At 35.3% G+C, this 23,749-nt stretch overlaps 1 protein-coding gene across 3 annotated transcripts; it reads right to left on the reverse strand.

The window, feature by feature from the left end:
* Positions 1–623: 623 nt before the first annotated feature.
* Positions 624–23,528, reverse strand: tent2 (terminal nucleotidyltransferase 2). Of its 3 annotated transcripts, XM_088629596.1 has the most exons (16): positions 23,363–23,528; positions 22,832–22,875; positions 22,266–22,457; positions 20,299–20,421; positions 19,167–19,437; positions 18,408–18,522; positions 16,565–16,656; positions 16,280–16,343; positions 15,614–15,680; positions 13,441–13,517; positions 11,983–12,111; positions 11,797–11,840; positions 10,349–10,485; positions 6,710–6,801; positions 4,426–4,505; positions 624–2,261 (listed from the first exon to the last, which is right to left on the reverse strand). In XM_088629596.1, the coding sequence occupies exons 3-16, from the start codon at positions 22,418–22,420 to the stop codon at positions 2,187–2,189; spliced, it is 1,521 nt and encodes a 506-aa protein (XP_088485722.1). In that variant the 5' UTR covers positions 22,421–22,457; positions 22,832–22,875; positions 23,363–23,528; the 3' UTR covers positions 624–2,186. The 3 variants fall into 3 exon arrangements, with proteins under 3 accessions (XP_088485722.1, XP_088485720.1, XP_088485719.1); XM_088629594.1 differs by lacking the exon at positions 22,832–22,875 and having other exon boundaries at positions 22,266–22,460; XM_088629593.1 differs by lacking the exon at positions 22,832–22,875 and having other exon boundaries at positions 23,363–23,527.
* Positions 23,529–23,749: the final 221 nt, after the last annotated feature.

A 23,749-nucleotide genomic window follows, 5' to 3' on the forward strand; every position in this document is an offset into this window, starting at 1 on the left:
AGTCTTCTAAAAATTTAGAAGCTATATCTGTTTTCTGTTACTATGCATTCAAATTAAACTGATACAAACCATGCATATGAGCAATTCCAAGATCCAATTTACCCGTTTAAACGTTGAATTGTAAGCACTATTCATCAGTAAAAACAAACCTTATTATTCTTAAACCTATACAATTAGTCTTTGAATCAGAAGTCTGTTCATACACAATATTCAACTGCTTTTTAAATAACGTAATTTTAAGGTAATAAGACAGAAACCAATTCCGACCAAATAAGGGTATATTCCTTGCTGTACGTGTACGTCTAATAGGAATTGTACATTTCAATTTATTGTAGGACTTTAAAAATGATGAGACATTACTGTAACAAAACGTTCTTATGCAATGTAGGAATGTAAACGTTTGTAAAAGAAACCACTGAAAATGCCATTAAATGACTGAGTGGAAGTACAAAAGGTTTTCAAAAACATTTGACACTGTGTGATGTGGTATATTAAAACAATTAACATCCATCATACATTCTTTTTTAAATGTACTGTAAATATGAATCCTCAGCAAAAGAAAACATACTTTTCAATTTGACAACGTTTGTTAACTGTGTTGTATCAAAGAGAAGGGCACAATATTATTCTACACTTTTCTTTATTCACATTAAATATACAAAAGTATTTAATGCTGAATGAAACCTTAATATATGTACAAAATCTCAGGCAAAAGCTCTAGAATTTGGTACAGGCAAATGAAGAACTGTATAGCAGAATACGTTTGAAACTTGAAAAAATATAAAGAAAAACATTACAAGCAAGTCTGCAGTTTAACTTTATACTCTGAAATACATTAAGTCTAATCAAAATATAGACAACTTACAAAAAACATACAAAACAGAACATACAACACCAAAACGTTGGAGACTGATTTGCAAATAAACACGAGTGCAGCAGTAGATTATTTCCCTTTACACAACACCGTAAAAATACTACATTTCTCTGAAACTGATGGTCATATTCAGATATGGTACTCAAATTGCAAAAAATGCATACACCAACCCATTTTTATTGATAACAGAGGTTCTCAGTAGCTCCTCTTATCTTTTCAACCTCTTGAAAAATAGTATACAATAATTGGGCATATGCATTTACAAGCTAAGCTTTATCCCTCAAAAAATGCACAATGAAACTAACAAAAATAGAGAAGTGTGAGTAAGGGAGGTGTTAATGGAGACGAAAGAAAATATCTGTATATACTATACCTTTGGCCTTAGTTATGGTGAAAAGATCTTCAACTATCTGCTGCCCTTTAAACAAAGGTTGAATGGAATTCTCAAATCTTACGTAAAATGTAAATTTTTAATCACCATTTTAAATGACCCTCCCCCCATATCCTGACAAACGTTTTATTTCCAAAGAGTTAAAAACACTATAAAGTTAAAAACAGACTGCAGAACCCATCCTTGTCAATTCTAATACTAAAGACTTCAAAAATGTGACAACCTTTCACCCTTCTCAAAACTTTTTTTTTTAACAAAGTATGGCACTAAGGAAGAGGTTGGAAGCCATTTAACACAACCATGAAGACATGCCTGACTGCTGAACTAAATGCTTAAAGAATATGGTAAAGTACCTCCATTTTTTAAGCAAGACCTGCAGAAGACATGACACTGTGGTAAAGCAAGCATAAAAGTGGTACTGAAAAAAATAAATAACATGATTTAAAACACTTCCAGTACTATACTTTAAATAAACACCAGTATAATATAAGGCTCTGTAACTTATTAAACATTTTAATTTTATTTAGAAATAGTTATTTTCATTACTTGTCCTGAACTACTACTCCAACATTATTTCTTTTACTTTAAGGGACCAGGCAAGTCTTTAAGGTGCTTAGGTTGTGGAATTACAACAATGGAGTCTAAACAGTTTTTTGATGTACAAACTAAAGCTTCCACTAAGGAACCATCATTTAAAGAGTTGTGAAGGCGATGGCCCAGCTCTGCTTTCCAGTGCAATAACATAAACTGATCTCTTCTGAACACAAAGATAATTTCTGCGGTGATATAGATCAAGAGAAACCGAATAACAGATGTCATTTTATCACTTGAAAATAAAAAGTCCCGCACAGAGTCTTCCCAATTTATTATGTGAATATGCTTGTTTTTTTTTCCAGTTTAACATCCGGAATGAGGAGCATGTTATCTTTTCTGCAACGTTGCTCTCAATGGCAAAATGAAGTTCAGATCTTTCTTCGACTGCAGTATCCGCCAGGACTAAAGGGAAAAACAATACATTTAGACATAGCGTGGCATTAAATTCTATTTCTGCTGAATTTAGTAGTTTAATGATTATCACGATCAGCTGATTATGACATATTAATCATGCAACACAAATATCATGAAGCAAACTACAGACAAAACCAGAGCAGGAATTAGATAGTGATATCATGGATCAGAGTGCAGGCAAAGCTACTGACATTAAGTGGGTCATGACAAAACAAGACAGTTTTACTTATGTATACAAACTAAAAGGCAGTCAATGAAAGAAACATTTCACTTAGCTAAGTTTAAAAAAACAAACAGATTTCCTCCTTGCACATTTAAAAAAACATTTATCACAAAAGGTTTTGGCAATTTTACTTTCTATACTTTAAATTAGGAAAAAAGATCTTGACTGTACATAATTAGTTTGAACAAAATGAGAATATCTATGTCCAGTCGCACAAAATATATTTATGTGTAACCAACCATTTTCTAATAAATTATCTTGAGGGCAATAGAGCCTATCCAGGCAAGCAACAGGTGCAGGGCAGGGCAGGACACACCTTGGACAGAATGTTAGTTCATTGAGGGCACTAAACCAGAGACACTTTTCCCAAATGCCAAATGACCTACCACAATGTCTTTGAACTGTGGGAGGAAATCAGAGCACCCTCTGGAAACTCACACAAAGATGGGGAGAACATACAAACTCCATGCAGATAGCACCCTAGGAATTAAACCTAGAGCCCCAGTGCTGAGAGTTAGCAATGCTAACCACTGCTCCACCCCATTTATGTATAATAAATTACAACATTTAAACAATCAACAATATTACAAAACAACTTGTACAGATTGAGTACATATTAAAGAAAGAACTGTGAACTGTTTACTGAGGTGTGTCACAGAAATTTCAACTTGTTTTTCCAGTCCAGCCTTAAAATCTATTCTTGCACAGAAATCTGAACAATGGCTGCAATGACTGGAGTGCTTTAGGTGTACACACAACTCCTAATTTCACCTTGGTGCTTATGAGGGTTATATCTACCTTTCACTTTAAACCCACATCTGCTATGATCCAATCCTGTTCACTGTCACATGTTTTGTAACTGAGGATTAGTTAAACTATTTTGCCAGCATTGACAAACAAAATATTTGTCTGAGCTTGACTGGTGTTTCTAGGTGCTTCAGTAATGAGCTAATGTATTTCAGTGGCTTCTTTATAACAGTGGTTCCTATCACTGGTCCTGGAGGAAGGTGTCTTCTGGTTTTTGCTCCAGCTGAGTTCTTAATCATTATAATTGATTCACTATGTCTTTCTACTTTTAATTGATTCAGCTCTTAACAGGTCAAATGGGACTTGTAATTACTATTAATGCTGGAAACATTTTGAGTTTCAGTTTTTTCTCATTCAGGTGTGTTGCTTTAAATGCAACCAACTGGAGATGCTGTGTAAAGTTCTGTAGTGTAAAACAAAGTTGTTGGTAACACAGCACAGCCCTTGAAACAGATTTTTCATACTCAGTGCTGATGTTCAGGTTAAAGCTTAAACTAGCAATCTGACCAATTAAGTAATCAATTAGTGGAGATTTAGAGTTCAGATGGCACAAAAACCAATAAAACCAGTGTTCTTCCAAGACCAAAATTGGGAGCCTCCGCTCTACTGGCCTTTGAAATGCTACATGAGATCAAACAAATGCTAGGAAACCTGACAATAAGATGTTTTATTAAAAGATAAGTGGAACAGGTTATTTTAAAAAAATCATGTCAATAAGCATGGTATAATATTTAAAAAGATGTCAAACAGATAAAATTTAAATATGGTTCTGAGACATTAGGTTTCTGAATACTTGATCAAGATATCCAAAAGGTAAAATGTCTGTAAAGAAAGTTATTTGATAACATGGTAACATCTATGATCTCCTTATTTCCAAAGCAAAATCGATATTTAAAATGTCTGGTAGGAATTGTTTGGATGTTTGCAAGGAAGTAAACTGTAAAAGCTCAGAGATTTAACTACCACAAAGATTAGTGTTTATCATTTGTAAAAATATTAGATTATATTTTGATATAATATTTGATATATATATATTTGATTATATATTCTATATAAAGAGGTAGATATTCAAGCATCAGATGCACAAAACAGTAAAATAAGGTATGATATTGATATTGTTACCTCCAGAAACTCTGCCTTTATGGCATCAAACTTCACTTTTTCATGTACTGCTCTGGCTGTGTTTGATCTTTCAAAGGGTTCTGAAAAAAAAAGAAGTTGGAAGAAAACTATTATATTCAGTACTGGTCCTGTTCTTATAATTGGAACACTTTATACTAATTTGAAAAGAATGTTAATCTAATAAGGGCATATTTTGGACAAGGTACGTGGTTTGAGCAGGTCGCTGCGTCAGCATGTGTAGACTGCAAAGGAACAAGTAAAGATTCATTCTATGCTGAAAAGAAAAGAGACAACGTTCGGCTGTGGAGCTTTCTTCAGGTATCTTCTTTTGAGTAAGGAATAAACCTTAACCTGTTTCTTTGACAATCTATCATCAATTAATGCATTTATATGAATATATATGAATGTATAAGAATGAAGCAGTTATCTTCACATATTACACTTCTTAATGTCTGTGTGACGTTTGTGACACATACCCCTGTTCAACCTTAAGAAAAAAATCTTTCTAGTAATAACTCCAATTGAAGCTCAACCTTATAAACCTTGTGAAGTTAAAATATGTAGTAGTAAAGTCATACAGACTGTCCAAAGTGAACAAAATACAACAGAAAAGGATCTCAAATGAGCCACAAACACACACAATATTAGGATTTACATATGCAATTAACATGTCTGCTATACAATAGGATTGAAATGTCTTATTCTCCTGTATCATACATCCTTAACTTAATCAGTGGTATTTAATACTGCTTACAGAAGACAGAAAAGTATTTTCAGAGCACTGTTTTAGTAAAAATTTACAAAACTTAATTTCAATCAAGTGGTTTACTGTAAGGCTGATATAAACATTGATTATCTTTTCATTTAATTTTCTTATTTCTCAAAATTAAAACTGATCAGCAGCAGGGCAAACACTAAACAATGACAACTGCACAGCATTAGCGTGCATAAAAACGACCCTAAAACAAGAAGCTGGGAATTTTAATCGGAATTAATTATAGCCCAACTTTATTGCGACACTTTGATATAAATAATACCACAATCTGCCCCCTTGCAAATCTGATCTTCCTAGGAAGTAAATCTACTTCATGTTAACACACAAACACAAATTACTTCATTATAAAGAACCTTTTTGTGTTAACAAAATCATAAATTGTACTTCTGGCAAGAGTGAATAAACAATTGCAAAGCTAATTAAGTTGCCTACTTTACATCATCAGTAAAAGGAACCGCAGCATAACAAATTGATCCTAAGACTTAAATATAGGAAGACATAAGCTCCTAGAACTCAGCTTTTCATGATCTTCAGAACATTCACACTAAAATAAACGTTAAAGATATTTAGAATCGCAAATTGATTTTAATGTATCCATATAATTGTACTTGATTGTAGACAATTGTGTGATTATTTTGGCTCACAGCTACAAATGCTGCAGTCTCAGACAAGGGAGAATGGGGATGTTTAGGCAAAATTCCAACCCACTCCCATTGAGCCACTGCTCTTTAGACATGTCACATTTTATTATTGAAAGCATAACTGTAACAAACAGCTTTTGGCCAGAACAAAGCTGTGGTGCCTATAATGTGTTAAAAGAAAATTTAATCTTGACTAGGAAACTGTCTTTTATAGAATCAAAATCCCATTGCTGCCAAAAACTATAAAACAATTATGTTTTCAATATGAAAATATAAATTGCTGTACAAAGCCACTTACATTATGCTTTGTTCTAATATTTTCACACTTTTTAGATACAAAAACAGTTTCGTGGCAACCTTTTAAAGGAACATAAGCCATTTCACTTCATGTTAACAGTTAGTCCTGAATGATCTGCATTTTGAAGCCTTTTAGATTAATGAAGGTAAATGTAATGACAAGGAACATCTGCTCATGAGTCAATTAGGAACAGGTAAAAGTTTTGGTTGTGGAGCTTTCTTCAGGTGTGGAAAGCTCACACCTGAACCTGAACACCACACCTGAAGAAGACTCCACAACCAAAACGTTGCGTCACTTTTCTTTTCAGCATTGAATAAACCTTTATCTGTTCCTTTTCAGCCTACGAATACTGATGCAGATACCTACTTAAACTTAATGAATCAACTAAATATGTATTAGACATGCGATGGATTAGTTACTACAAGACTATCTCATATGGTTTTACCTAGGAGTTTTTGTGATCAGGTCTTTTAAAAGTCTGATCAATGTTAAATATAATATCGCTACCTAGTAAGTAAATATAAGCATAAATTCATAAAATACACTGAGAAACAAATTGGGATACTGTACCTTCAACACATATGTACTTCTGCTTCCACTCTTTACTGTTGGGTCTTGGCAGAGCTTTGGCTTCACGGACAGAAATCATGGATTTTTCCCAACTGGAGGAGAAAATGGGTTATCAGTCGAACACTGTATACATACACATACATACGTATCCATCCATAAGAAAATGAATGTATAATACATCAGAATTTTTGTATTTTTCTAACAAAAAAACATTTTAGTCTTATTAAGCGATGCAGTGCTTAACACAACTGCTTTACCAAAATGCCCAGCTATAAAAATATGTACAATTATGTAGAATACATCTACAAAATAAATTAATAATAAACAACTTTTTAAATTAACAAAATTATAAAATATTCTGTATAGCATTGCTAAAAAGTTGTTTTACAGTTTACATCTTACGATAACTACTGTCAAGCCTTCATACCAACTGCTTCAGCTGCCAATTTGTAACACAGGGTACATATACAGTATATTGAACATCAAAAGAAACATCATTTACATATACTATATACAACATTCTATTATGAGGACAAGTCTTGTGGCAGTTACACTGATATTTTAGTGAACAGACATGACACAGCTAATTCATCACGCTGAGTAACATTTGCCGTCATCGAGGTTGATCAGCAGGGGTCTACTGTGAAAGTTACAGACAAGTAATGTGTGGCCATGAGTGGAAGCAATGCAAGGTGTATCTGAGATGTATGCATTTTGGGATTGTATTCCATTCCTCCCACAAAGCCTGAACCAGCATGTTCTTATTTACTAGTGTTCAAGCCCTAGACGTTACGCCATCCCAGTTCATCCCACAAATGGGGCACAAGTCGAACAAATAAGGCAACTGCAGCATAAACATCACATTTTTATCTCACAAGAAAGTCACTGTTACAGGAGCACATATGCATACATAGCTCCCCCTGAAAAGCCTGGAAAGAACAGTGAAGCAGCACATTATAAATCACACAGAGGACCTTATTATTTTCATGTAGTGTGCGTATAGGAAAAGGAGAGGAGTAGACGATGCAATATTTATCTTGTTAAACACGATTCAACCACTCTTACTGGTATGGAAAATAAATCATTTCAGAGTGTTGACGTGATTAGATGGGGATTCAATTATGTAATGCAAAGGTCTCTACAGGTATAAAGGTGGAAAATTGTTCCATGGATAACATCTGGAGGACACTGCAGTTCTTTTGGATCACCACAGTACTGTCTTTTTTCTTAACTGTATGTTTTGTACACTAATGATTGTAAGGCCAAACATAGCCAGACATCTTAAGCATTCAGATGACAGAGCCCTGGTCAGCTTATTAAAGAACCCAGAACATTATCATGGGCCCATTCTATACATTTTTGAATGAAGTGATGAATTTACTTTGCAGTTGAATGAAAAATAAAAACTCATCATTGATTTTGGGAAACATGTAGTGCACCTTTAACTCAGCATAATAAATTATCAGACTGTAGATGTTTGTTGATGATTAAAAGTATTTGGTTCTGGTCATAGATAATTAAAGATGGGACAAATGTGAGTACTTTTACAAAAGGTGCAAATACGTTTTTCTAAAAAAGAATAAGTTCTCATTTTTAATTTATTGGAAGTGTCTTAACATACTGTCTTATTTATTATTATATATTGGTCTGGTATAGGTACAGCAAAATGTAATATACTCCATACTTGTGCCCAGAGGTGTAAAATTAATAGACTTAAGAAATATTTTATTTTCTCTGCAATTGAAGTCACTTAAATAATATAACATTTGTCAAAAGTTTGTTCTGAACTCTGCTCTTTCTTTATGATATCGTTTTTTGTAGTATTGGACACATTTCTTCGAGGGGGTAATAAAGCTTAAATGGAATCAAGCTTTAGTCCAAAGAAAGTCTGACCCAGTCTTCAAAAACTACGGATCATGTGCTCTATATCAAGAAAAACATAGGTTTATCTCTTAGGCTGCTGACCTGATGGTTTGAAAGCTGACAGTGGAGCTAGAATACTGAGTTCTGGAAGTATGTAATACTCTATTTAAATTCACAAACACCCTCACTCTCCCATTAAGCCAAGGCTTCAGACATAGCTGACACAGACACAGTGTAAAATAAATACACTTGGATCTCATCACATCCAGTGTTCACATACAATTTGGAACTCCTCATATAAAGAAGCCATTTCTCAAGTCTCCATTGGCTCTGCCAAAGGCCGAATGTGAAAATGCCACCTGCTGCTGTCCATCACTGCAGCAATGTGTAACTAGAGTCCGGAATGGTACATGAGACACTCTGATTGCGTGTTACATGCGCAAAAACAGCTTTCATTTTCAGACACATATCAACCACTCTTCGGTGTAGAACGGCTAAAGCTCATAGATAAACAAGGATTTAAATACTGAATTGAAATTCTGTTAGAAATATCCTTAGAAATTAATTCAGTATACCAACCTCAATTTCATATTCCATTTTTTTGGTTTGGTTTTTATTTTTATTTACTCATTTATTTCTTACTCATTCACAGAATATTGCTAGGCTGTTATAGTAGAAATTACGAGCAGGTGCTTAGCATTAAACGCTAAAGGATTACAGAACATTAAAGCTACTTTGGTGAGGAAGCTGAATTACTTAGCTATGTGTTGTACTTAACCAAGAACTGTTAGGAAGGTGAAAATCCAGTGGAAAATCGGGGGTTAGTGAGGGAAATATTACATTTTCTCAGTGACCCCAGGCCTATAATGGAATTAAAGGGTGTCAAAGGATTACTAGTGTTTGCACTGTTGACAGCAGTACAGACTTCTGTAAACCCAATATCAGACTAGAGCTATTTTTAAACATCTAGAAAGGATAAAACAAACTAAAGCCTTAGTCCTTCACACTGATAAAAAACAAATTGAGAATTATTAAAAGCTTTAAAACATTCTTGCTTTTCCTGCTAATGCCACAGTTATGATTTATCAGAGATGACTTTAAGAACCATAATAAAATGCCATGGAGCAATTTAGGCATCTGACCAAGCTGGAAATGTTCCCCTCTACCAGTAACTCCCTTTGGAGAAAGACACATTTAATGTTTACATACTTCTTGCTTGTAACAAACAAGCTGAAATATTTATGCCCTGTCAGACATAAAATATGTAGGAGAAGATGAGGATAACATGGCCATTAAAAGGGTGCATAATATTTAGACACCAGTCTTAACACTGTGGTACTGAAACCAATTGTAGATTGAACACTCAAACATGTTTAATGATCTATATTGTATATATAGTTTTTTCCGGATGTCCTGCATGATCCAGAATTATTTACCAGAATTACATTTTGCTCATGTCTAAAGAACTTACAAAACCTTTGCCAGGACTGTCAGTACATCTTTTGACTACCCTGTTTGGTAGTTATTTGTATTAATTTGGCAGACAAATGTACGTTAAGTGGCTTACAAGGACACCATTACTTCCTATATAAGTATAGATCTGTGATCTGGTTTCCCTGAGCTTTAAAGCCTTAGGTTTAGTGTGGTAATAATATCTCAAACTCACACCTATGTCTTCTGAAAACAGCATACCCGCATATAACTTGAAATTACATCTTTCACAGACTTTCAAAAGGCGCCATTTAAATTGGCTGATGACACTAAAAACTTGCTTACTTGAAAACTGTCGCATAGTATTTCAAGAAGCCCAAAAATAGGTCTCCCAGCGTTGATTCATTCTTTGAAGTGTAAGGAGGAATGTTTCTAGGTCCTTCGGGCACAAGGTGTATATCCATGGAAGGATTGAAGCATTCCTAGAGAGAATATTTTTAACACAATTATTAATGCGACTTTGAATAAATGGCTTAGAAATACATTTTATCTGAATTTCTAAATCTTAAGTACAGTAGAAAACTTACTGAAGATTTAGTTTAAGAGCTCACCAAGAAAATTAAGCGAATGTGTTTTGAGCATATAACATTGAAAAAATTAGAGTGAAAAGAAAATCAAGCTTTTTGGACATTCTCATCAGCATTATGTTTGGCATAAAAGATGAAGCACATGCTGAGAAAATATTTATGACCATGTGTACCATTTTTACAAGATACATGTTTCTTTCTGGCAAGAAGTTCCAAGCTTAGCCAGTAATGGACAGTTCAGCATGACAATGCATACACTAACATAGACAAAGGAATGGTTAACTTCAGACAAAATACATATTATCAAGATCCAGATCTTGAACGTTTGCAATGCTAGCTCAAAATTGCAGGTCACTAACAGAAACCAAAGGATCTGAAGGAAGCAATTCTACATAGAGGAATGTTCATAAATTTACCCTCCGTCATCCCAGAACCTCATAGCAGCACACTATAAGAGGCACCTAGCCAGTGTAATTCCTGGCAATGGAGGATTTACGAAGCACTAACTACCGGGGTGTGAATAAATACGAGCATTGTGTTTTATGAATTTTATTTAGAACTATTTATGACTTTTTACCTCTGTGTAATGCTATGAGTTCACGGTATAATATTTTTAGAACATTTTAAGCAAGAATCAATACCTAATATGTTATTAGATGCTTATTGTTTCTGTTTCTGTTTTATCAGGCGTATGAACGAATCTGGATAGGCTCTGCAAGCTAAACTCTATTTTAAGATTTTAATTTCTTCAAACACACTGCAGCTTTAGAAAAACTGCAATGGAAACCCGTAGCGTGCAGTGCAAGCTGAGAGCCAATACTGTCTATTTAAAAGCAGCGCAAAGACTTCTTTGCTCCAAGAGATGCTATTATTTCAAACAAAAACTCATTCAATCTGCCTAACAGTTTCCAAGATGGTTGCCACCATGTAGAGACTAATCTCAATCAAGATCAGGGGGAAAGTATGTAAAACTTTACATTTACATTTTACACGTAAAAGCACAGGAAATCAACCTTGCTAACAAACAGCAGATTGTTAAACATAGCTAGGAGTACAGTAGCTGGTTGTACATGTCCTCAAAAAAGACAAATACAAACCCTGTCATGTTCAACAAAGCAAAAGAAATCTACAACTGCGACTGAAGTCCTGTGAGACACCATATGAACTTCTTATTGACACATTTCAAATCTAAGGAGGAAGACTTACTGGGTATTCTCTCTGAAGACAAGGAATAACAGGTTCAGGCAAGGCTGGAAGAAAATGTTCCAATATGAATAAAACATACTTTTAAATCAAGCACTTTTCAGAAAAACAAAGGAGATATTGTCAAAGTAGCTACAGATTTGTTGCACCAAGAACTAAATGCTTAATTGATAAATCTCCCATACTCACTCTGTAGATAGTGCAAAACCATCAGTACCAAGGAGTAGCTGCTCAAAGTCCCACGGCTGGCATCGTTGATTCCATGGTGCCTGGCCCATTTCTTTACCACAAGGATAATTGGACGAACTCTATTCTCAACTGCCAAAATAACAAGAAACAATGATCTTCCAGTAAGCATGGTGAAGTACTATGCACTACCTCCAGCTCAGTGGAGAATTTCAAAAACAATCACAGTAGAGATCTTGGATTTCAAATGGCATAAATTCTTCTCGTAAGCAACAACGGTCTTTCACGGAATTTATATTCATACCATTTCTAGTAAAGTGCTCTGCTGACGTTCGTGTGTTCACTTCAAAAACATAAACATCCAACAGAATAAGGCTTTTCCAATATAATAATTTCCAATAGAAATAGGCTTTTCCAATATTCAAAATTAACTCTCCAATGATAAGATTTTCCGTACACTAATTTCTTGTTGTCCACTTATACCCCATAGAATTTTTTAAAAAGAACATTGATTTGTGGAAGAGACCTGCAATCTATTCTCTGTACCATAAACCCTCATATTCCAATGAACTGTTTTACAATGGCCATTTAAATACAATTCATTGATAACTCTATTAAGGCTCAAACCGGCAGAAACAAAATTGTTTACACATTATCACAACACTGACATCTGCAGTATTTCTCAATTGGTGTGCAAATGCAGAAGCAACCAACTACCCTATAAACGATAAGTTAAAAATGCAGCACTTTTACGGAAATTTATCATCACTAATCACTAAAGCCACCCAACCTGGAATCACTGTTCATCTTCTTTACATCTTGGCTCATGTCTACAGACCTTGTATCTGCACACAACGGAGCATAAGGAAGTCTAGGCAGGCTCTTTTGATCTGCCAATCTGACTCTTATGTTTTAATATGTCACTGGGATGTACAGGAGGTTCAGCGTTCCCTGCAGGAGAGGTGCATGCCTCATTGATGACACTGCATGCTTGTAAGCACCAGGGAGTTTGCAGGACTTGCTGTAAATGTCCTGCCACTTGAGGAATTCCTTTCACAGTTGGCTAGTGACTTGACCTGGGCTGACAAACGTGATCATAGATGTTGGCACGTGCTGATGTGAGATCTATGATCTCAGACCTTTACTGCTTGAGACACTCAAGAGTCCCAAAACATAAGCTTTCCATAACACAAAACATAACACAAGAGTCCCAAAACAATATCTGTTTTATTCAAAAATCCTGTGGGCATGAAGAAAGAAAACGTATAATCACAAAGAACATGTTAGGCAGGCTTTGCCAGTCTGTATTATCTTAAATACAAGAGTTATATCTTTCACAAAACTGAGGTTTTACCTAGATGTAATAATAGCATTTAGCTACAAGATCTAGTTCTTAATTAACCTTACAATAACCTCTGAAACTATATCACTAAAATGTCTTACAAAACACATTTCACTTACTGTATGCATAGGTTCTCAGAAGGAATGTGTTTCTTATTCCAACGACGTTGTTTACATTCAAGTCAAACTCCACTCCGCTGTAGGGTAAATGAGGTTGTTAATTTAGCAATCAATGGTTAATAAAAAAAGAGTGTAGCAATAATTATATCTCTTAAGCGTTCAAGGTAGTGATCTATATTAATAATAGTTTCAGCATCACACAACAAAATGTGAGATATTTGATTAAAAAGAATTAAGTCATTTTTACACGGCTTAAATGTCATAAAAACAAAATACAGACCTTCATTCTGTAACTAAAACACAACACATCAATTCACTGATGAAGGACACATTTACTTGGTCCCAAGGTTTTTAAAGCAGTCATTTGCCAAGATGGATTTTTTGGGTTCTATAGTATGGCTAATGCAATCACACTTCATGGCTTCTCAATTTGGAAATCTTTGTTGTAAGTTTTATTATAGCCAAGAGCAAATAAAGTCATGAGGCTATTAGTAATAACTTGTTTTACTAATGCTAGGTGCTCTCTTTAATGCTTTAAATGCTCTCTTTAATGGTTGACAAAGCAGTTCTATTTGTCTGCTTCTGAATTATCATCTCTTTCTGTAAGTTAACCACAGCTTATTACAATGGTTTACGTTTAATCACTTTTGTTCAACTTAGGAATACTGTATATAGTTAGCACGTCTACTAAGCTCAATAAAAGGATGTCAGAGCAAGATGAAATCATGCAAGATGTGTGGTAATCAACTCAGAAGTATCATCAAAAGCTGTTTGAGCTGGAGTATTAGTGTGTAAAATGAAAGAAGAATCTCCATAACACAAACAAGCAAAAACTGAATAACACATAAAAACAGAAAAAAACAATGATCAAAATCATATGTAAGATTTATTAAACAGAAATCCTAGCATGAACATCTGCCTTTCTGAAATGAACTTAATGACAAGATAAACAGCATTTTAGGCTGTCACGTCATTTACATTAGCCCAAACTGAGTTTAAATGTTTTGCAAGGAATAATATGTTAGTTTGTCTAAAATTTCCTTCAAACATTTGCCCTTGCAATATTTTGAGATCCTGCATTAAAAGTAAGCTACTCATCACTATTTTTTACATAATTCCAGGAAGTTCCACTAGTAAAGCAGGCATTATCCTAAGTACAGCTATTTACAGTGTTCTTATCTAAAAGACGTCTAATCTAAACTGAAGCCATGTAATAAAAAAACAAACTGACAATTACTTACACTCACAAAAACACAAATTATTATTCTTTTGATCATCCTACAATATGTTTTTTTTGTGTGGATTTATAAGCTCAAATTAACATTTTGGTTTAATGTGAAAATGACATTCTACACTTTGGTTCTTTAAGAAAGACAGACAGGGTTAAACTTGTCTACCCCTATATATACACCCTTCATTTTCCATTCAAAGAATTTAGGGATATTGATATTAGTAGAAATCAAATCAGTTCACCCAAAGTGCAGACTAAATACCTAGCAAAAACCATAAAATACAGCAATACTTAAGTCTTTGGGTTTAAAGATATTCATCTGTATGCTGAAGAAGCACTTGGACATGAAAAAACTACACAATAATTAATGTTTTTTTCTGTTAAAAGATTCAATAATAATTCATCAAAATTCATACAGCAACATGCTTTTTCTCCATAAGCACAAATGAGTGGTGCTGCTGCTCACTCAATTGTGACAGTGAGTCAGTGGTGACTCACAGCACATAACAGTTTTTATCTAATTGTGTCCATAAAATGAGTTTTATATTGATCAATTCATGGTGTTAATTTTAAAATAACACATTTGCTGATAATTATTTCTCTGTCATAACTGGCTCATTTCTACCTTCACATTCCTTTTATGGGTAAACCACTTCCACAATATTAAACAAATCGATTAAGAGAAACCTGGTAGACTGTTACTCAAAGATTTCTGCCAAAGCCCCAGCTGACAAGTAGAAAGTGTTCATGCATGACTCTTGCTAGCTTTCTCTTATACCTTAATGTTAGAATTTATATTTTTTCATGGAGATTCCGCAGTGTTACTGAACCATAAAATTATATTCAACTGCCAGCTGTCATTTGTGATTACATCATTCTAGAAGACAAGGTTTTCTCCAACCACACAATGCAACTACACAGAAAATGACATTCAGCACCTACCTGACTTTATCCCTGAATTTCAATATGGGCACTTTTGCTCGAATAAGCTGAGGTCTCTCAATATAAGCTGTTAACAGAAGGATAAAGCTTTACTTCTGGGAATAATAGAAATATATTTTAAAATGAGCTATGAAATCTCATTTCCAAGATACTCTTTTGATGTGGCAAAGTACCCATGTGTTTAGACAGCTAATAAAACTGTCTGTTTTGTGTAAAGGAGGTACCTTGTGTAAGGGTTCTCAGAATCCTACATTTAAACAATATACTAAATGAATACAGAATATGAATGACCATTGGATAAAAAGGTGAAAAAGACAGGCAAAGCTACTGATATTCAAGCATAAACTTGGCAGTTGTAACACTAGTTCCCTCTAGAGGCTAACACAGAAATTTAAGATTATTATGCAGGCACTGGAATAGATACATACAGTGTATGCCAAGTTTATTCAAGGAAGTCCTTGAACTGACTAAAGTAAAACCTGGAGTTCTCTACCTTCTTTGATAAGTACATTATCACTTCAGATGGTTCACTCTGCTACATATGTTTTTTAATTTGGGTCTTAAAAATAACTGCAAAATTAATAATGAATAACTCAAAACTGAATACACCTTTTTGGAGTTGAACAAACAAAAAAAGAAAATAACCCCAGGAGATGGAACACTTACTCAGCCTGTAAAACAACTTCTGTACAAGACTGAGTATATATACAGCATCTGTTCTCTGGTTCATCTAAAAAGAAAAAAAAAGTGAAATCAAAGCAATTTCAATTCAAAGAAACAATTGCCAGTATAAAATGAAAGCACAAAAATGTACATCTGAGAAAAGCAAAACTTTCTATGTCTCAATAATATTTTGGATTTGTTCAGGAAAGCAAAATACATGTCTCTATGAATTTAACACTATAAATGTGTTCCAAATGTTCCACATTACATTCACAACAGTTAGCTTACCGGTCCCTCTTGAACAACTAGGCAAAGATCTGCATCACTACTTCGACTGCCAAAACCATTGAGGGAAGACCCAGCCAGATACACCCGAGAATCTGAAAGGAAAGTAAGGACATACTTTTCTCACAAATTACTTAGGTTTTCAGCATCCAAAGTGTCACTTCACTAATGGCTCGGAGGCACCAAAGATATGAACTGAGATTTCAAAAATATTTTTTCAGATGATATTAAAAGCAGATCACTAAGGCAAGGTTAACATCAAATTTCACAAATATGTTAAATTATATACATTTGAAAGCATAAATTCTAGGTTTCATTTATGCAAATTTGGTAGCTTCTGCAACAACTCTAGCTGTCTTTGCACACATCTGGGAAGGAAAAGCTTTTGAGCATGAGTAATTTTAACTATGTGCTGACTCAATTTTATTACTTAAAACTAGTTTTGCTATTTATAATCGCATTAGTTAAAGTGACATTTTATTAGATAACACTTTTACTGCAAATGTTGCAAAACCTGTGATAGAAACACGATATAACTAGTGGAACTAGCTATGTCAGCATGGAAATCCAAAGGAAAAAAACAAGGGCTTCAGTGGATAGAAGTGCATACTGCAGGACTGCGATTTCTGTGTATTACTTCGAAGTGCAAGGCAAAACAGGTGAAGAACCGCAGATCAAGTGACCGCTATTTTCAACCTGGTGCCACTTTCATCATAAACAGTTTGCCGAGAATTTCACAGAGCGAGTTCCTGTAGTTGGGTTGCCATGCACAATTCTTCTCATCAGATCTGGCAATACATGTATGCAAGTCCAGAGGTGCAAAGAGCACAGGTAAGGGACTACCGAGGTGTGGAGAACTGTGATCTGGTCAATGTACTTCTTATTTCTGTGGGTTCACAGTGCAGGAACAATTCATCACACAAACCTTAGATCAAAATATACCACTGTACTTTACATTGACCACTGTAACTGAGAAGGGGACATGGCAACATCTTCATGTATTCCAACCAAGCAGAAACTGGATTCTATGTAGGCAGAAAGTGTGCCCCTCTTTTATCACACCAAGCAGGGGCTGGTGACTCTAAGAAATAAGAATTCCAGGTGTGGGAAAGACCCCCTTTCATCAAACGTCCATCAGACCACCATGAGTCCCTCTTACAAGCTAACTGTCTCACCCATGGGGGGCTGCATGCAGACAGCTCCAGGATTTACACAGACAACATGCCATGGTGGTTAGGCTCACCTGTACCCGTGCCCAACAGACACATGGATAGGAAATCAGGGAGAACACGCATAGGAACAAACACAAACAGTGCAACAAAGATAACACAAAGCAAACTAGAGCTGAACTATAATTTTATTGCTCTTTCTGACCTTTATTAGAATTGAAATTTTTGAATACCTACATCACTCATTATTATTCACACTTCTTGCCTTGGAGGCAGTATCACATGAGGCAAATTTCCTACATGGCTCTTTGGCTGATAATGTGCCTGTACCATGTTGCTGCCATGCCTGTTCGAACACAATACCCCCTGGCCACTGGATACTGATAATGTATTTTCCAAATGTGGTCATGCGGAATGGGCTGTGCACACAGCTCTAAATTAGAACCCTGTTTAAAAAGGCGCCACTGCCTGAGGCAAGAGAAGAAGGGGAAAAAAAAACTTTCATTTTAGAACATTATATTATTAGGCCAGTTTGTACTATTGATGTGCAGTTTCTCAAGGACAAATGCCTTTTAACATCTCAGACTGATGATCCACACTCTTGCAGTCCTATCTCCTGCAATGTCACTCCTGTTCTACAAGTCATGTGCAGAGCTGCATTAGTATTTAACACATACGCGGAATGAGTCTTTGGATTTCCCACTGTAGCTGTGCTCGACATAGTTCCTTCTTCTCTAGATCATCATTCTGCTGTTGGCAAACCTGAAACAGCTCCAGGACCTGCTGGCTGAGCTGAAAATAAGACAAAGCTTTAAACGAGACTTCTGAAAGTATTCACCCCCTTCCAATAAAGTCCTAGATTGTTGAATAAAGAATGATGTTTTTGGAGTGAACATTTTTCATTTAAAGGCTCACATTAAACATTTTACAGATGAAAGAAGTTAAATGTCAGTGAAAACTGCAAAGAAAAGCAATCAAAAACAACCATTCCCAACCACCTTGTTAAAGAAGGGATGAAATCTGCACCATCCCAGTATACAAAGTAGGTAGAAATGTAAGCAAAAAGATGAAAATGCTGTAAATGCTGTAAAAAAATGCTTCCATCAAGTAATGTTGCAGAACTGTGAATGCATACACAATCAAGATAATTTACAATCTTTTTTTACTAATATTTAAGTTCTTTTAACCATACAATTCTACAGTTTGAGAACTCAAGTTGTGATCAAAATATTTCAAACACCTAGTGCAAATGTCATGCAAATCCATCATGTTTCTCCAAAATACTCAAATGACATAAGCAGATTTAAAATAATTTAATATATTATTTTACGTCTTTTATCAGATCTGTCATTTGCTGCCCAGAAAATGGCTAAAACGCAAAAGCTTGTACTGGCTGTCAGTCTTACTGGCAGTACAAGGAAAATCTGGAATGGTACCTTGTCCTGAGCAGGTGGCAGTAGGCGGTTAGTGACACTGGAACGGGGCTCACTCCTTAACGGTGGTACGCAGCCGCCTGGCTTTGGGGTTAGAGGGGACAGAGCGGTGTCTAGGGACAGGCCTGACCTGTGGCCCTCACTGCGCAAAGGCACTGTTGCTTTCCTAGCTGCTGCTGGAGAAGATGCTGGGGTGACCACCCCCAAGCAAGGACTTGGAGAGTGAAACCGCTGTCGCTTCAAGTCAGAAGGGCCATACTCGTCGCCCCTCCTCCTGAAACACAAACACAAACCTTCTCGTATTGCTGAACTCTCACTTCCTCTACAAAAGTGAGATCATTTTGTATGTGTGTGTGGGAGTTTTGCATGAAATCCAACTATTTTATTAACAATTTTAGAGAAAACTAAACTGGTATCTAGGCATCTTGTAAATAAATACAGCTTTAGGCAGAATTAAACTTCTTTTTACTCATTATACACCTGCAAATCCACAATTATTGTTATTCTGGAATCTTATGCAAGGATAATTGTAACATTGTTTGACTTTGTAATACATTTCAAGACCTTTAAAAGCAATCATTAATGCTTATAAGATGTTTAGTCCTTTTTACAACAGAATAAAGCATGAAACATACATTGTATTTTATGTGGCCAATTTAAAATGAAAATGTGATTAACCAAGCTGGATTTTCCATTTGCTTGTCAACCACTAAAGGCAAGAATGCATCTTCTGTAATTCTCAATTCTTACCAAGATTTGAAGAGATGGTCATAAATCATAAATGTAACAATTTATGGGATTGAAAGTAACATTCTATGACAGTGGTTTAAAACTACATTATTACTTCAAGTTTTTTGTGCTGTAAACTCCTGAAAACTATCATTGTACCTACAAAAGCCACAAACACTGGGGAGGAAGAGTAAATGATAATTGATCAAAATTATAGCTGAAGATGTGAAAATGTTCAATTACTTTTAAAAATATAGTGAAAAAGACATCTTCTGAGGTTTAATTTACTATATACTTCTGATTTTCATACTGACATTTATAATTAAATCTTGTTATCAAGGCACATGTAATCCCACACAGAATCTTGTAATACAGATGTTTCAGGAGCAGGCTTAAATGAGCTTACTTTCTTCCTTGTGATATCGCTTGCACAGTGTGGACAACATGAGAGGTACTTGTTCCAGGGATCCAGTCATGAGAAGGTATTGTTGGGAAACGAGGAACAGCATTCAAGGGGATTCTGTGAAAGCTGAAAAGGTTCGAGAACTTCAGCATGTAACCCTTTTCCATAGAAAATTTTAGCAGTGTTTCTCAAACTAGGGTCCTTCCAATATGTTCCATGTTTCACCATCCTTAATGTTATACTGACGTTCCTAATTGCAATTAAAAACTGATGAACTGTTGACTGGAAGGGATGTACACATGCAGTGGTGGTTAAAACAGTGCACACACTTCTTCATCCTAATTAATCTTTCATCTTTGTTCTATTCAAAACACAAAAAGTGGGGATGCCTGTAGAAATGTATCCTTCAAAACTAACACCGCAGGAAGACATCCTGTGCGTAAGAATTTGATAATGGCCATAAACACAAAGGCTAAATCTAAGAAACTACTCTAAATCTAATCTAAGAAGTAACAACAGGTTTTGAATTTGAAGCACTAGCCTTAGCCCCTAAGTCCTTTGAAATTTTATAAGTAAAGGATAAACATGGCACAGACAAGAGCACAGAAAAACAGACCAGAATCAAAGGATAAAAACAACATTCAATGTTAATGTTACATGTATAAACAACAAGACTTTATTTTCATTTCTGATTACTAACAAAAAGTAATATATAAATCAGTGAGATGCGGATTGCAGTAAAATAATTGAACAACCAGTCTTGTGCGAAGTTTTTCACACTAATGTTAACTACCCCTGAATGCACATACATTAGTAAGCCATTTGAAACTAGTTTAACAAGTTATTTTTAAGCATGGACAACACGTTTAGAAAAATGCATCAGGAACAAACTTAGTGCTCCATTTAATAATTGATTTAAGGAGCAACAGTCAGCAATCATGCTTCTAATTGTAGTAATTCCTGTAGGTCCTGTTTAATTCAGAACCAGATCTTTAATTATTTTTAAATTACTATTATGTTATTAATTCCTACACCACTGTTCATTATTGTGCAAAACTCTCAAACTGGCAATGTGATTTGCTTATTGCACTTACTGTAAACAGGAAAGAAATATAATCAGGCTACCTTCATTACTGCTTTGTGTCCAGATTAATGCATGTTTTAATTTTTACCATTTCATTTTCCTTAGCACAGAACTTGTACTGCACTTCCATCTTGTGCGAGCCTGATTCATTTAATTAAATGTGCTGTACTTATGTGTCTAACCCAATGTAAAGGCCACATATATACGTAATGTGAATCACCTTAAAAAGGGACATCTGCCAAGATCTTCAGATAAGATAACTTTATTGGCCATATACAATTTCTTGTATTAGGAATTTGTCTTTTCACATACCCCAACTTGCTCTCCATGAGACACACAAACAGGGAGAGAAGCTTGGGGTCAGAGCGCAGGGTCAGCCATTTATACGGCGCCCTTGGAGCAGTTGGGGTTAAGGGACTTGCTCAGGAGCCCCAACGGAGTAGGATTCCTCTGCCGGCCGCGGAATACAAACCGGCAACCTTCCAGCCCCAGGCGCAGATCCTTAGCCACAGGGCCACCGCACTGTGTAATAATAACAACTTATGGTGGTGTTCAGGGCATTTGCACCAGGCTGTTAGAAACTATATTTTTAAGTATTCTAAGTCTTAACAATAGAATAATTCAAGATAAGGATAGGCAAGCACGCATCAGAATACTCACCACTGACCTCTCCATGCACCATTTGTAATGTGTAGTCTACAGTATCTGTATTTGATCTCCCGACTTTCAACAAAATCTATACCACTGCACTAAAACCAGAAACTGTACAATGTTAAATGACATTGATTAGATTCCGATCACACAATACATTAGTGAACCTGGAACAATGTATTCATAAAGATGAACTGAATCAGGTACTTCTAGTGAAAAAACATTGCATACTTACTTGGAATTTCTAAAATTGTAGTCTGCTTCGATCAGCTGCTGCTGAGAGATCAGTGCAGGTGGGTTGTTTAGGGGGAGCTGGCTAAAAACATTGTTCCCTGACTGTGGTTTAGGAATAAAGGGTGGGTGACCCAGGATGGAAGAATTGGGGAACATAATCTTCTTTACTAGGCTCAAGCATTTATTCTTCTTCCTGCTTGGAATAAATGGCGGGGTTCGTATCAGACCAGGTTCCATACACTTATGCAATTTGGCACTGAAGGAAAAAAACAACTTGCCCCTGGATCAGTTAGGAGCTTAAAGGACTCAATGTTTTATAAATCCAGCACACTATAAACAAAGCAATCCTATTCATTAAAACCACTATTAAAAACTGAAAATGAATGACAACACTATTTACCGTCTTGTATACATAACCTAAAGGACTGTAAGTCGCAAAAACAAAAATACAAAGCATAAAATGAATATTTACTTACGACGTCTTTGTAAATGAATTTAATTGTTTTTGAAACTATCTTTTAAGAGGGTTTGGATTTTTAAAATAAAATAACCACTTTGAAAAATCACCTTTTGATCGTGAAAAGAGGAAAGCTGTTTTGAAGCTGAGGTTTCTTTACGAAAAAAAAAACAAATTATCCAGTACAGTATAACTTTTGTGTCTCTTTTGTGACAAAAACTTTAAAACGAAGCTGTCGCGACAGCCTAGGAAAACATTAAAGGAGGAAACTGAAATCTGAACGAGTCTCATGTAGCATTTCCTGTGTTCAGCTAAAATTGACAAACCAAAGTCATCGGTTTCATTTCTTCACATCTCTTCTTCCCATTCAAAGGAGATGAAGAATTTTAAGTCACTTACAATTGCATTTAACACTAGCTCTGTACAGCCCACAACGCTGAATACTATACATTCATCATGGCTTGCTGTTATTACTACATAATGAATGTATTGTTTCATTGTACAGAAAAGACTACTTTTTTATGCCCAAAGGAAAACGAATAAAACATTTCAAAAGTTCTTCTCGGGATGTGCGCAAGTTTTAACGTAAAAAAAAAAATCCTGAATTCCGTTTACCAGAACAAACACATAGTGAAACTTACCAAAAGTAATCACTCGTGTGCTAATAAAAGCTTTCACTTTTTAATCTTTTCTTTGCTGTTAATATTTTGTAACGCATGGAATTATCCTGCTTTCCCAAAACATGCACTTTTCTTTTCCCCATTTACAATCCGTAAAAGAGAACACTTCCTGACTGCGTCAGGGTGTACAGTTTTAATTCCGGGTCACCTGTGTTTCGCACTACCGTACTATCAGGTGGAAAAGCGTATTATGCTTTTTTAATAGTGGTCCGTAACTTAGAGATACATGTACTGTACGTTTGTTCTTATGTAATAATCGGCCACTGATATTCTTGCTGTGTTAATAGAATACACGCATACGGGTATACACACGACAGGCAAATCGATCGTGAATAGTAAACATTATTA

Source organism: Lepisosteus platostomus, chromosome 4 (assembly GCF_059453375.1).
Source record: "Lepisosteus platostomus isolate fLepPlt1 chromosome 4, fLepPlt1.hap1, whole genome shotgun sequence".
NCBI classification, from domain to species: Eukaryota; Metazoa; Chordata; class Actinopteri; order Semionotiformes; family Lepisosteidae; genus Lepisosteus; species Lepisosteus platostomus.